The 15,892-nt window shown below is 38.6% G+C and overlaps 1 protein-coding gene across 2 annotated transcripts in view; it reads right to left on the reverse strand.

Moving 5' to 3' along the window:
* Kpna3 (karyopherin subunit alpha 3) overlaps positions 1 to 15,892 on the reverse strand; it is a 91,206-nt gene that overhangs the window by 13,986 nt on the left and 61,328 nt on the right. For both annotated transcript variants that reach the window (XM_029469010.2, XM_021181469.3), the window contains exons 3-10: positions 12,776 to 12,865; positions 12,572 to 12,601; positions 12,422 to 12,474; positions 12,194 to 12,289; positions 8,234 to 8,319; positions 5,979 to 6,065; positions 5,465 to 5,634; positions 4,308 to 4,352 (exon numbers count right to left, since the gene is read on the reverse strand). In XM_029469010.2, coding sequence (XP_029324870.1) covers positions 4,308 to 4,352; positions 5,465 to 5,634; positions 5,979 to 6,065; positions 8,234 to 8,319; positions 12,194 to 12,289; positions 12,422 to 12,474; positions 12,572 to 12,601; positions 12,776 to 12,865 — 657 coding nt within the window. The remainder of the gene's footprint in view (positions 1 to 4,307; positions 4,353 to 5,464; positions 5,635 to 5,978; positions 6,066 to 8,233; positions 8,320 to 12,193; positions 12,290 to 12,421; positions 12,475 to 12,571; positions 12,602 to 12,775; positions 12,866 to 15,892) is intronic.

Below are 15,892 nucleotides of genomic sequence, written 5' to 3' on the forward strand. Positions count from 1 at the left end.
GCTGGCTGTAAATTCTTGACCCTCCTCCTTTTACCTCCTTTTACCTACAGTGTTGGTATTATAACCAATGCTCAGCAATTAGGAAAGAGAACAAATCAACAAAAAGAAACAGCAACTATAGACTTATAATATAAATTGAACTGTACACCCTGGTGTTTCTAACCTGTGCCCTTAGATGTGAGTAAAGACAAGTGTAAACAGACTGAATCATGAGTCATTCTACTAATCATCACGTGAGTGGTCTTCGACATCCCCAAGTCACTTGTCACTAAATATCAAGTCTCAGCATATAAGCCTATATGCTAAAACTGATCAAGTAGGCTAGGTTGGTACCAGATGTTATGTGACACTGAATAGTCCATGAACACATTAAAAACAGGCAAGAAAGTCAGATACTCTAAAATTACACTTGCAAATTAATTGTCAGCAACACCACAAAGAAGACACACAAACTGACCCTCTAGTTCTCCTGTGATCCTCAACAGCAGGTTAAGTTTGGTTTTTAGTGACTCTCAACAGACCACCTCGGAGTTATTTCCCATAAGCCCCTGTCTGTCCTCCCTTATTCTCAATGGTTGTCATTGCACACATCTTTAGGACTGCTGTCTTGTGCCTCTTCCTACTGATGTGTGTGTGACCATATGCATCCTAAAATTCAAGGTAGAAAGCTGCTAGTCCTGATTTATTATCTCTTACCATACATATCAATCTAAGCATATCTTGTCACTTTCTTATTTTCTCAACACTAGCTAATTTTCTCCTACCAAAAATTTACCATCAACCTGCATTCTCAACTGTACAATCCCCTTAAAATCTGTACATTCCTTACCGAGTGTGAGTTATGAATACAGAATACAATTTTAACTACTTATTCCTAACTTTGCTATCAACAAGAGGCTATGTGACTCTTAATATTTTATCCAAGGCTCTGTAAGATCTACAATATGTCCATTTTATCCAATTTAAATTTTATGTTTCAAGAGGAGCTGGCATAAGAATATCCTTCAGAATGAAGTTTTACTAGTTAGGAAAGAGACAGCAAGAAAGCCTCACAACCACAAATGGAGCTGGGAGATGGGCTGGCCTTGAAATAGAAAAGCATTAGAAGAGACTGTGCATAGGCAAGCAGCATGGTGGGACCTTCAACAAAGAAGTCACCCACTTAAATTCCCATAGGAGCCTCAGGAGCAGAGTTAAAGGACACATAAACTATGACAGAGGTCCCAAAGCAAAGAGCCTTAAAAAAAATCCTCAGAACAAAGTGATTTTCTGATTCTTTTAAGGATGCCTGAGGGGTGGGCAGATTAGCCATCATGTGAGTCAGTGTGGTAGGATCTACACTTAGGCAGGTAGTACGTAGAACCATGAAGTTATCTTGCAGCTGCTAGAGAAGGGGTGGTAAGACAACAGAGTGCTTTCTTATCAACTTTCTACTGGGGCAGTAGGTAAGGGCTGGCTTTCCCTGACTAGGCTTGAGACATACCAGGTACCGCTTAGTTCTTTGTTGTAAGGGAGAACAACAGAGGGGTGTGACCAGATTTCAGGAGAGGGGTTGGCAGTTAGCAGGTCTGTGACCTAACTGCATTATACCTCCTTAAACTGCTTTGCTGATTCTGCATCCTTTGCTTCCAAAGCCGCAACAAGAAATTCCTTAGGGCTGAATGTTAGCACTTTTTCTGAAATACAGCTTTGCCTGTGGAATCTTATACAGTGTCCATGTTTACAACAGTCCCTCATAGTCTGTAATTCCTGAATCTATGCTGGAAAATATTGCCACAAAACAAGTTCCAAATTCTAGTCACATCTCTTTCCTTAGCTTTTTTTTTTTTTTTTTTTAAGATTTAATTATTTGTTTTATATGAGAACACTGTAGCTGTCTTCAGACACACCAGAAGAGGGCATCAGATCCCATGACAGATGGTTGTGAGCCACCATGTGGTTGCTGGGAATTGAACTCAGAACCTCTGGAAGAGCAGTCAGTGCTCTTAACCCCTGAGCCATTGCTCCAGCTCCTCCTTAGCTGTTCTTATTACTACTTACTGTCCATGCTTCAAGCCTATTATAGAAAGAAAATAGCTCTGCTTATATAAAACTTCCCCACTACAAGTCATACATTTTCTCAGCAGTCTGTTACAAATATCAATTCTCATGTGCTACACATATAAATGTATCTAATCACTTATCTATCCAAAAACCTTCTATAGGCCTCACTTATCACCAGGCAAAACCCCAAAGTTTTTCAACACAGAAGACAAGATTGCAGAATAAAGTCCATATCCAGCTTTTGAGTTACTACGTACTTGTACTCTCTAAAACCTCCACATACTCAAGATTCCAATACACTTCCTAGTGTTCCTCAAATGATGCTCAACAGGCAAGGAAACCATTCAAAACAGCTCTATGACTTCAGACACAAATACTGGCTTGTAGACGTTTTATAACTAAGTGTTGACATATGTGCATAAGACAGTGAGTGTCCCACATATTTTAAACCAAAGACAGACAACACCCTGACTGTTCCTGACACCTTTCCTTCTACTTACAATGCAACAGTTGGTTTTTGTTTTGGTTTGGTTTGGTTTTATTAACGTTTTGTTTTGAAACACACTCTCAAATAACTCAAGCTGGCCTTGAACTCCTGTTCTTTCTCCCCTGACTCCCAAGTGCTATGATTACAGGTGCATACCAACACTCGTGGCTTTTATAATATTCATTTCAAATATTACCTCCTTGTTGATATTTTGCACGTTTGGTTAGATTGGTTTGGTGTGGTGTTTGAGGCAGGGTTTTTCTGGGTAGCTCTGGCTGTGTAATTTTTTTTTAATTTGCCAAATAAAATTCTATGTGCTTCCATGGTCAGCGCTGTGGTTACTTCTCTATCATATGCTCACATCACATTGTGTGTTTGTGAGACCATGACATAGGGCATGGGTTTGGCTTCAATTCTATCATGGCAATTATTCATTGTTTGGTCATAGTGGCTTATAAAAATTTATCATTTGTAAAAATTAATACTTTTAAAAACACTATAACAGTTCCCTCAAACTTGGGGCAAGTTCTAAGACCCTACACAAATGCCTAAGACAGTATATATGTGTGTTTGTTTGTTTGTGGTATTGGGGGGGGGGGTTCAAGACAGGGTTTCTCTGTGTCGCCCTGGCTGTCCTCTGTAGACTAAGCTGGTCTCAAACTCAGAGATCCACCTATGTCTGTCTCCTAAGTGCTGAGATTAAAGGCATGTGCTACCCAGCATGGCTATAGTGTTTTCTTATACACAGATATCTGTGATAGTTCAATTTATAAATTAGGCAGATTAAAACATTAATAATAATTGATAAAATAGAGCAATTAGAGCCATATACTATAAAATTATTTAAAACATTGGTAACTTATTGACATTTTTCATTTAATATTATAAGACTGTAGATGACTATAGGTGACTGAAACTTGTTGGGGTTGGTCTTGTGTGCTATGTATTCATATACTGATCAGGCTGTAATCTGGACATGGGCATTGCACTGACCAAAGTGCTGTAAAGAATGTCCCACAATGAGGCTAGAGAGATGGCTCAGGAGTTAAGAGCACTGACTACTCTTCCTGAGTTCAATTCCCAGCAACCACATGGTGGTTCACAACCATCTGTAATGGGATCCAGTGCCCTCTTCTGGTGTGCCTGAACACTGGTATAGTGTACTTACACATTAAAAAAAAAAAAAAAAGAATGCTCCGCTCATTTGTTAATAATATGCTTGAGCCTGAGCCTGGACAGAAAAGAGAGGAGGGTGAGACTTGAGATTGAGTAAGGGAAGTCAGGTAGGGACCACAAGGAAAAGGAACAAAAGAGAGAGGGAACACATAGCCAAGAGAAGTTTGCCCTGACACTCATGTGGTAAGAAACGGGGCTTTCGGGTGGGTCTGAACAACGTGCAAGGGCTGCTATAGCTCAGAATCTGTCCAGCTCTATCATTTTCTTGGGAACAGAATGGGCAAAAGTGGGGCAGAGAAAACCCTCAAAAAATTACTTGAATAGAAATTTGAGAAAGTAAGATCACAGAGAAACTGCTGTCCTTAATCAACCAAGGATCAAGAAATCAGCGTCTCCACTGACAAAAAGATTAAAACCAGAAATTACACCAATCTGATTTAAACTTACTCTGCTTCTCCAACCCCGCCTCCCTGTACAGACGTGTGCGCGCGCACACACACACACACACACACACACACACACACACACACTCAGACAAAGAGAAAATATACTCTAGCACTCATTTAAGAGTCAGCTCCCACATTGACACCACGTTACTCACATTTATGTCCGTGTGGTAGATGAGCACACACAGAGCTGGCAAAATCTGAGGAAAGAAGATGAACACTAGAGTTGATGACATGTCCTTGTAAACACAAACTATGACACAGAAAGAATTACTTAAAACACAATGTGAACATGTCTGAATACTTTTAAGAAGCATAAAAATTAATAAACTCAATCTGAAAAACCAAAAAGCATATTTATTTCAAATGTCTAATTAAAAGAGCTAAATAAATCTGACAGGGACTAATACTCCTTAAGAGAAACTAAATTACTTCCAGAAACATCCTTTATGACATAATGTCGGGTAAGGAGAATGGAGATGCCAGCGACAAGCACACATTGTGGATAGTTCAGAGAAATTACTATTCAGAGTTATCATCATCTAAATTTGTATTCAATAAGCTGCTTGAGTGAAATAGCTCTAGTCAAGAAAATTACAACCAGTACAAGGTAAGAGGCTTGTTGACCCTCAGACCTAAGAGACCTTCCACAAATATACAGCAAATGAGAATGCCTCCTAGGGACCCATATGATCAGTATGGTAACAGAAGGTGCAAACACTGGATCAGGACACAGATTTACTCACTCTAGACACAAGTAAAGAAAGGGTTTACAGGATTTTTAAAAATTTAACATATACCACATTTCCAAGAACATCAATTTTGTCAGAAATCAATGGGCTGAATGCAGTTACTCAAATTATTTGCATATTTCTTAGCAAAAGAAATCTATAAGGCAGTATCACAAAACTGGCTTCTTCCCTTTTATGAAATTTTTTCTCTTCATGAAACATCATTAAAAAATAAGCATTAGAATGGACAGACATTCCTTTTATTACTGAACAACACTCAACTTTGACATATGGTGTGTTATACTTCAAAACAGAAGTACCTTCATACTTTAAACAAAATCAGAATATGTTCATTATATTCCCTGTACAAGAATACCTAAAGCAGCTGGGTAGTGGTGGCGCAGCCTTTAGTCCCAGTACTTGGGAGGTAGAGGCAGGTGGATTTCTGAGTTCAAGGCCAGCCAGGGCTACACAGAGAAACCCTGTCTCGAACCACCCCACCTCCCTGTACACCCCCAAGAAAGAATACCTAAAGCATAAACAGGGAAACAAACCATCTCGCCTTACAATTCTGCATTTACCTCCTGAACTGTCTCCATAGGCGGTGGGGGGTCTTTATTCCTGCAGAGATTGACAATGACCCATGTGACGTTCCGAAGGAAGGTGATGGGAATGGAGGGATTGATGAAGGACAGAAGAGGTTTGACAACTCCCAGTGATATGACATAATCTCTACATTGAGGACCATCACCTACAGAAATGAAAATTGTATTTAAAAAAAAAATCACAGTCAGGATGAGAAAGTCTGAAATGTGTGCAATGGCTCATGTTGGGACACTGATGCCCTATGTTTCCTCACCAGTCAGACATCAAGCATTGCCTCCCATGATTTTGATTTGGGGAACACAAATTTAACCACTATTGACACAAATGATATATCCTTTTGTGCCTTTTACACTTAAGTGCTACCTTAGAAGTTTATGAACACAGTCAACTCATAAAATTCAGAGGAAACATAGTGTGTAATGGCTATGCCAATGTGGGAAAAAAGTTAAGATTGTCAACTAAAGCCTTTCAAACCTAAGTTCAACTTACCTATAATGTTTCCCAAAGCCCACACCGCTTGTTCACAAACATTCTGATGTGGGGAATGGAGGAGTCGCAGAAAAAGTGGTACTGCATCTGTATGCATGTAAGGAAAACTAGGTTATCTAATGTAGCTACAAATTCCAACTCAAGTAAACTAATAAAATATCCAAGAGTCAGACACACACTACAATTGCCCAATTACAGTTCCCTGCACAAATTTGGCATGGATATGTAAAAAATAAGTAGTATCAGTACTTTTAACTTGGTAATACTTGAGCAATATAGCATCAAACAGAACCTAAGCATGCTACTATGCCATTAACATAAGAAAAAAAAAGAACATAAAATCTTCCCTGTAATTATTTTTAAAAAATTCTTATCCCAAACATGTATTCTTAAAGAATAATACTTACTTTCAATGTAATTCTAATGTCTAAGACAGGGTTAACCAGAACCAATTAAATCAGATTTACCAAACAATTCAAAGCAATTGTATTTAGTATTCTATCTTTATTTTCTTATATGTATGGATGTTTTGCCTACATGTGTATGTCTGTGCATCACAAGTGCCTGTGGAAGACAGAAGAGGGTGTCTAGTTTCCTAAAACTACAGTTAGAAATGGCCTCAAGCTACCATGTGTATACTGGGAATGGAACTGGTGTCTCCCGGAAAAGCAGCCTTAACTGTGGAGCCATTTCCCTTAGCCTCTAACTTTCATACTCTGTTATACCTTATACCCCCTTCAGCATAAGTTCACTCTTTCTACTTCTACTCTGTGTTAGCTCTTGATTATTTAGCTTTACCTGTATACTAGATACTTAACTCCGTCTTTTTATTACAAGTAATTCATACTTTACCAGAATGTAATCACTGTAAGTCACGACAGTCACTGTTAACAATCCAGCTTTCCATGGTCATCAACTGCAGAGAGCTCCCCTACCTCTAGTAATCCACATCCATTTACTCTTCCGTTACTCACTTCCCCAAACCCAGGCTATCATTAGAAAGCTTGCCTTTCCTATGCATGGACTTGTCTAGTCTGGACATTTCAGAGAAATGAAATCCCACTGCATGTGGGTTTTTTTTTTTAAATATCTGTCTTCCTTCACTTTCATAACTTTCAAGTTCATCTATTTCACAGGTATTATTGCTTTATTCTTCTAGATTGTTAAATAATTCAGTTCCATACATTTTATTAACACATTAATAGTGAACTTCTGAGAAACTATGATTGGATACTCTATGAACATCTTACACACGCTTTCTCTCCCACTTCATCTAGGAATAGAACTGGAGACACGGGGTCAACTCCAGCAAAACTTTTTAAAAAACTAATATTCAAGGCATTATTTTCACCACTGATAAATTCAGTTTAAAATGGAAACAATGAAAATAAAGTGATATATATATATATTTAACTTTAATCCCACCACTTGGGAGGCAGAGACAGGCGGATTTCTGAGTTCAAGGCCAGCCTGGTCTACAGAGTGAGTTCCAGGACAGCCAGGGCTATACAGAGAAACCTTGCCCCAAAAAACCGAAAAACCAAAAAAAAAAAAAAAAAAAAGTTCACTACTACAACACCAAGTTGGAAAAGTTTTTAAGAGCTGTAGTAACTTCAGCCACAAAATTATAGTAACTTACTTGAAATGAGCAAGATGTGGGGCACACACCTTTAATCCCAGCACTTAGAAGGCAGAGGCAGGCTGATCTCTGTGAGTTTAAGGCCAGACTGGTTTATATAAAAAGTTTCAGATCAGCCAAGGCTAAAAAGTAAGGACTGAGGCAGGTGTAAATCACACCTGTATGGCCAGCACTCAGGATGCTGAAAAGGGTATAATACCCTGAGTTTATGGTCAGGTTGTAACTACACAGAAAGCTAGCTCTAAGACCAGATCTGGTTACACAGCAAGACCTCCCCCTGCGCCCCCCTCCACCCCCACCAAGCCCTACTGCAAAACAACTATATGTTTTAACATGAAAGGCCTACCCTACTCGGCATACTTAAAAAGTATTAAAAACAAGGTATTTCAAGTCCTATTACTAGGATATAGTCTCTACCCAGAAACATAAAAAGTCTATTCTCTTTTTTGATCCAAAATTACAATTATTTTGTAACAGTTTAATAATATGGAAAAGATTTTAAAAAATAATTAAAGTAACACAAAAATTTATACTCACTTCAAAATATTCTAAGGTAAAATTCAGTTTTTAGTATAAAAGCTATTGTAATAATTTTTAAGAAAAAGGTTTGACTTACTAGACTGTACAACAGCTTGAGTCTGTGCAGAAGTTCCTGATGCTATATTAGTTAGTGCCCAAGCAGCTTCAAACTGTAATGAAGGACTGTTAAAAAAAAGAAAAAAGAGAATCTTTTCAGACATGAAACCACCACTGTACTTCCTTTCTTGGTCCTTGGATTTCACTTTGCTATCTATACCCACCACCAGCTGCACGCATCTACCCCATCTGACTGCTCCTCAAAGCCAGTCACTACAACTGCCTTCTTTACATCCACTGAGAGGTGCAGCAATAAGACAAACACACCTCTGGACTTGTCATTGCCCATAGACCTCTACTGAACAAACGATGACTTATGTTCTGAATATTCCTTCCACTTCCAGAGTAACCCACTATAACTGTAGAGCCAAAGCCCTTACAGTCTCACTTTAATCCCAGCTGCAGACTCCAGACTAGTTTTAAAACTGGGACCCACCAGAGTCCACTACACCATCTGGGCTATATATTACAAACTGTTTCATTACAGGCCTGCATAATTCCTCAGATAAAGCATCATAATTTGAGTCAGTCATGGAAGATCTAACACAAAAAAGTAAAAAGCAAATTTAATTTGCTTTCCTAAATTGGATTTTAAAAGGCAGGCCATGGCAATCTACATTAAATCTATCAGAGGTGGAATGATGTATGTACGGTAAGACAGAGAATAAGAAAGTTAAGGGTGTACAGAATGAAATGTGCACGTAAGTGCTGGAGGGCAGATGCACAGTCTATCTCAAACTCTAAGCTGCAGACCTTAGAATTTATTCTATTGAGAAGGGGAGTAAAGCCAGGTGTAATAACACACTTTTAACCCCAGCCTTTGGCAGGTGGATCTTTATGAGGTGGAGGCTAGTATAGTCTACAATAGTGAATTCTAGGTCAGCCAGGGATATACAATAAGAACCCTGTCTCCAGAAAAGAGGGGGTGGGAGGTAGGGTAGAACAAAAGAGAAAAAGACAGACAGAAAAAAGGAAAAATAATGGGGAAAAAAAGGGTAAAATTTTTTGATACAAAGAAAGCAAAGGATGGCCTGAACTACAGAGCAAATTCAGAATGGTCCACCCAGGTCAGTGAGTAAGCCCACATCTCAAAAGCAAAAGCAACGGCAGGCGACAGAGTCCAGTGTGGACTACCTGCCCATCCTGTATGAGGACCCAGAAGGGGGGTGGGAAGGTAGAGTTTGCAGTCAAGAGTCAGTGTCATGTAAAATGGATAAAAGGGTTGTTACAGACTGGTATAGGAGAGACCTATTAAAGAGAAGTAATACAGAGAGATGGAAGAATATAATAACAGAAAAAGCACTGGAGGAGGGAGGCAGACAGCCAGCAAAACAAGTAAAGTGAGCTGAAAACCAGGGAATAAGACAAACCTGTCCATATAAACACTGAAGAAAGTAAGGGAAACAAATGATCAGCCATCGTAGCAGTGTAGATGGGAAGTGCACATTCCACGTCAGAAAGAGCAAACAGAAAATGGAATAGACAAGAGCTGTCACCATCAATTCTGACAGAAGGCAGAGAATGGAAGATATGAAAGGCAGACTGGTGGCTAGGGACATTAAAAGGATGGTGAGATAGGAAGTGACAGATGATATGTACTACCACAAACTGGAAGTCAGAAGGGTAAATAAGCAGTTAAGGAGTGTTTACAGAATACTGGAAATGGGGGCCATGGACAGGAAAATGGAAAGATACGAAAAATAAAATTGCAGGACCAAGGTAAGTCTTTCAAAAGTCATGTGAGAAAAGAACAAGTAAGATATAAAAACAGCTGAAGAAGCAAATAAACACAGAATATTTTGTACAAACAATGTACATTTCCTCACAACCACCTAATTTTGACAGATGAACGCCTAAGGCTCAAAACAATAGTTGTGTTCTGGTCAATACCAAGTCTAGATTAGACCAGGGTCTAAACGGCTCTAAGTGTAACATGATCTGTTACACGGTTAACATAGCTTTCCAAGAGAAATCACGAAGCTGTTACCCAAAGCACTGGCAATTTTCTATTCATACCACACCTTGGGTGATGGTTCTAAAATTATTGTTAAGTTGTTTATATTTTGCCCTATTTTTTGTTTCGCAGACAAATCTACTCCAACAAATCTATGTCAAAGATGGGAACAAACAGACAGGAGTGGGAGGAGCAGAACTGGAAACCAAAAACAAAAGAGCCTTAGTGGTAGATGTAAGATGGAATTAATCTTTTAAATAGCTGGTATAAAATTTATCTTTTCCCTGATATGGAAACTATATAGCAGGTTTTAAAACATTAAATGCATTTTAATGAAAATATCTCTTGATGCCAAAGAGACTAAGATTTTCCAGTTCTCACAGCAAAGTTAATATATCCTGAAATCACTTAAGACTATGTATTTAGCCTACTAACTATGTACTCAACCTATTTAAATTTAACTTACCTTTAAGAAAACAACATAACCAACCTTATCATGTCTTTGGTTTTCCACGCAATCAGCTTTTACAACCTAAACTAAAAAACTAAAGTATAGCTTTAATTTTGGGTTATATACTCTTCCATACCCTTTCCATTCTCTCTCTCCTCTGTCTTCTCTGTCTCTGTCTCTCTCTGTCTCTGTCTCTGTCTCTCTCTCTCTCTCTCTCTCTCTCTCTCTCTCTCTCTCTCTCTCTCTCTCTCGTGTGTGTGTGTGTGTGTGTGTGTACACAGGCTGAAAACAACCTCATACAACCAAAATCCACCACAAATGCTGGAAACACCTTACAGCTACGGCCTGGTAATGCATTTGCAGTGCTGTCTGCCTGGGTCAGGTGGGTGAAGTAAAGGGACTTCTTCCTTTGCAGAAAGATTTCTGTAGACAATTCCTCATCCCCTTCCCAATGCCTGTGTTCTGTGCTATTCAATCAATACAGAGCAAAGCCCTTTGTTAGGGACAGACTCAAGGACATGGACAGATCCAGACATTCAGACACATGTAGATCAGACAGGCAGCAGGGACAAATGAGACACACACAACAGGCAGACCAGCCAGTGTACAGACCATAGTGTACAGCTGGAAGACAGAGATAGAATAATAGAGAGCTCAAGACTGGGCTCGCTCTTGGTCCAACTAACCTAAAGGAAGTGTCTCTGCTTTCATCCCATAAAGCTGAGGTCATCTTGAATGCACTAACAGACACAGTTAAGGCCTAGAGACAGAGGGAGGATTGCAGCTACCAGGGAAGTATTCTTAAATACACAGCCCTCACTGGCAACCCCTTATGGACCACTATTTTTACTTACTCTACTAAAAATTCCTTGGACATTCAACAAAATATTTCATTTCAGTCTATATGTTCTAGATGTAAAAATAGTATTCATTTTAAAAAGTTTTGGATTCCAAACCAAGTTAATTCAAACTGAGGGAGTTTAATGGTCAGCCCTGAGAGATGTCTATACATCAATGGGATGTATAGACAGCAGGTCTCCAAGCTGCCGAGGACCACACTTCCCTTCTCTTCTGGATAAGCAGAGTGCCCTCACCTGATATGGGACAACTAACCACGGCTAGAGTGCTATTCAAGACTTGCCAAAGGGTCAGTGATCAGCTGGACTATTCCCAGGGTAAGGACAAGCCACATGGTCCTGGAAACCATTCATGCTGACTAGCCATGAGGCTAATCTATATATAGACTCATAGGCAAATGGTGACTCAAATACTATTTGTGATGTTTAAATACCATCACAAGGGAAGAAAACTGCATTGAAATATAAGACAATTTAAAAAACAGAGGGCTAAAGATATATAGCTCAGTGCAGTGAACCTGCTTTGAATGCTCAAGGGATGAGTTTGGTCTACAGCACCTCAAAAATAAAACAAATCCAAACTTCCTAAATGCAAAACATCATCAAACCCTTTGGTAAAACTATCTATTTTAAATTTTAAGTTAACTGAAGAAAGTGAGTAGGCAAATTCAAACTTACTTATCATCTCTTTCTAGACATTTGACTAGAATTGGTAAAATCCCAGATTTTATTAGGTCATCAATTGGTGGATTTCTGTCACTGGATAATAGTTTCCTATTTAAAAAAAAAAAGGAAGAAAAGAAAAATTAATCGCTATGTCTCCCACACTATGACCGTAAACAAAGCACACTGCCCCACTTCTGCGCAGCAAGCTGTGCCATCCAAGGAGGTGCAGCTATCTCTTACCTTGCTGCCTGCACAGCACTCAACTGGACTACGGGATTATCACTTGTGGCATTCTGCAACAACAAGTGTATATTTCAGACATTTAAAAGAAAAAAAAAAAGAAACTATTTCAAAACATTTCAGAATGACAGTATTAAATTAATAACATACCTGTAATATAGCTTCTAGTGTTACATTTTGCTTAAAAAGAAAGAAAGATAGTTCAGCAGAGAATATTAACAAAACTATTTATTAGTCTTGATTTAACATGCCTTGTTATTACTATTATCATTTTTTTTCTTAAATTTAAACTAATGCTCCCCTTTTTATAACAAAAATATTTAGAGGCACATTATAAACACACAGGCAACTTACTGCTTTAAAATCAGCATCAACATCTGAATCTTCTAAGCTTTCTTCTTGGGGAACATTTCTCTTTTTCAGTAAGTGTTCGTCTCTTTTGTTCTGAAAGTCAATCAATGAAAGCTTAAGAACTCATGAAGGCTGTTGTTAAAATGAAGCTGCCTTTGGTGCCAAAATGAACAATGGCCTGGTTTAGCCCCACTGCTTTTGTGTCATCCCACCCCCAGTTCACTAAGCACCGCCTGTTCTGACCAACACTATAAGGGTTTACCTGGGGTACAGGACCATGGATCAAGCAGTTTCTACCTACCTACTGCTAATAGCTGCCTGAGGTTATTAAGAAGACAATAAGAACAGCTTAAGGACACATAGCAATGCCTCACTCCAAGTTGAGGGTATGAGGAGTAAGAATATATTAAATGTCACTTAAATTAGCACCATTTCAGACTAAACTTTTATTTATCTTCTTCTACTACTACTACTATCATCAGCATCCTTACTATTAGGGGTATGAGGCAAATATGGAAGAGGTCAGAGAAAAACTTTGGGAATTTGGCTCTCTTCTCCAATTATGAGATCCAGATAGTCAGGCTTGTGCTCCAGTAGCTGCAGGTATGCTTACTACCTGACCATCTTGTCAGCCCAGATTAAACTCTTGGTACATGAATTTCACAAACAAGAATTCATCCCATCTTCCATTTTATGACACTCAAATTGTTCAGAATGCTAACTATGCTGTTTCAATTATTATTTAAAAGCAAGTAACCTTTCAACTTAAAATTTGAATGTAATTTTGTGGCCCAATATTTGTGAATGTATTTGATTATAGCAGTTATTAAAGAGGCTTCAATATTCATGGCAAAACTAGGATTTAAAAAAATGAAAACTGCACATACATGTGCATACACCATCAACTTTTGTTCTGTGTATAAGTCAGCACATTTAAACAGAATGATATTTATATAGTCATTAGCACATTCCCACTTTTATAACATCATTCTTTCTTAGTAACTACACAAATCACCAACCCTAGTTATATATTAAACTACAATATTTCATAGATGGCAACGCCACTGATAGTTATAAATCCCAAGTGGCCTCACACAGAATGCTCACATGCTAACATACAGTGACAAGAAAATGGTAGATGGCGCTGTCTGATTTTTGTTTTGTTATGAGACAGTTACCAGGGACTGAACCTGGGGCTTTGCAAATGCTAGCCAAACACTCTACTACTAAGCCATACATGTAGCCTTCAGATGGCATTCCTGGCCAACTGACAAAATATACTACCAGTAATAAAGGACAAATTAACTCTGTGTGCTCCCTATCCCTTTGGCACTGCTCGTTAAAAATCAGACTAACCGGGCGTGGTGGCGCACGCCTTTAATCCCAGCACTCGGGAGGCAGAGGCAGGCGGATTTCTGAGTTCGAGGCCAGCCTGGGCTACAGAGTGAGTTCCAGGACAGCCACGACTACACAGAGAAACCCTGTCTCGAAAAGCCAAAAAAAAAAAAAAAAAAAAAAAAAAAAGACTAACCCTAATCTATCATTGCGAGGGTAAAACAAACAAAAAACCCTGTATGCTACAAAGATACAGTCACTAATGATGAGAAAGACTGGAGAAGAGCTCCATAAAAAAATGCAGGACCTATCTCTTTTTGACTTAGACTTTGCAAATTCCAAGTTGACTCTACTGATTAGACATAATCCTCATTAATCTTGTAAGTGTGCTATTACATAAGTCTCTTTCTTATGAAATATGAGTTGATATACTAAAGGAAACCCTACTAGAGCTGGCATAAAGGAAAATGACTGTGAGTAACATATAAATTAAAAAGGAAATAAAGCAAATATTGAAAATGCTAACAATCCAAAGAAACTAGGTGCCACAAGGATATACACAGTGGTTTTGTATTATTCTTTGAACTTTAACTTTCAAACTACAAATCTGAAATTGTTTCCAAAAAGCTAACAACTTATTCCATTTAAAAGTTTAAACAAATCAACTTTCAGTACAACTATAACCCCAGCTAGTTTTTTTTTTTTTTTTTGTCAACTTGATACAAACTACAGGAACTCTCAGTTAAGAAAATACCTCCATGAGATTTGTCTAGAGACAAGACCTTGGGGCACTGTCTTGCTTAATGGTTAATTTCAGAGGGTCCAGGTAACTGCTAGAAATGTTATCCATGGGTTGGTGGTCTCAGGTACTCTAAGAAAGCAGGATAGCAAGCCACAAGGTACACACCAGTAAGTAAGCAACACTCTTCTATGGCCTCCATTTCAGTTCCTACTGACGTCCCTAGATAATTGACTACGCAAGCTAGAGATGAAATAAACTCTTTCCTTCAAGCCGTTTCAGTCATGTGGTTAGAGACCTTAAGAGAATACCTCTTCCCCAAACTATTCTAACCTTGATCCCTTCTATTTTCATGCTGGTTTAGTCCAGCTTCTTAGCACCTGAAAAGTTATGCTTCCAAAGCCTTTCAGGAATCTTATCCATTACTCCTGTCCTGCTCTTCCAGGTATAGACATACATTCCCCACTCTTAGGACAGTACTTGGACATTATATACAGCCATGTGGTATACAGATAAGTATGCTCTTGTCTAGTTTGGAAGAACATTTCTGACATTTTATTTTGAGAGACAGTGTCTCACTAGGTAGAGTAAGTAGACCCCCCAATAGGCCTGTTTAACTTGCTATGCATCCAGACTAGCCCCAAACTCAAGGAGATGTGGCTGCCTCTGCCTTCAGAGTGCCAGGATAAAAGCACGTGCCACCATACAGAGCAGAAAGAACCTTTCTATATCTAACTTGTTAGGTTTCCTTTCATTCATGAGAGAATATTTAGTTTTACCAAATTATGTTCCTCTTTTATCAACTTCCCACTTTCCTCTGCAAATGGGGGTGAAACAACCCATTTTTTCAATGTTAAACTAACCTTTTAATTCAAGGACAAACATTCCAAAAGTTTTCTAAATTATGTATTATTGGACTCAGTTTATTAAGATTTTGTTTAAATGTTCTTTGCTTTCCCCAAGTGGAACTGCGTGACAAGCATCATTTGATGCTCTGGTGGTGTTTTTTTCTTGTTTCATAAGGAACTGGGAAGTGTGTCTTCTTT

This window comes from Mus caroli, unplaced genomic scaffold (assembly GCF_978045245.1).
Source record: "Mus caroli unplaced genomic scaffold, Mus_caroli_1 scaffold_12, whole genome shotgun sequence".
NCBI lineage: Eukaryota > Metazoa > Chordata > Mammalia > Rodentia > Muridae > Mus > Mus caroli.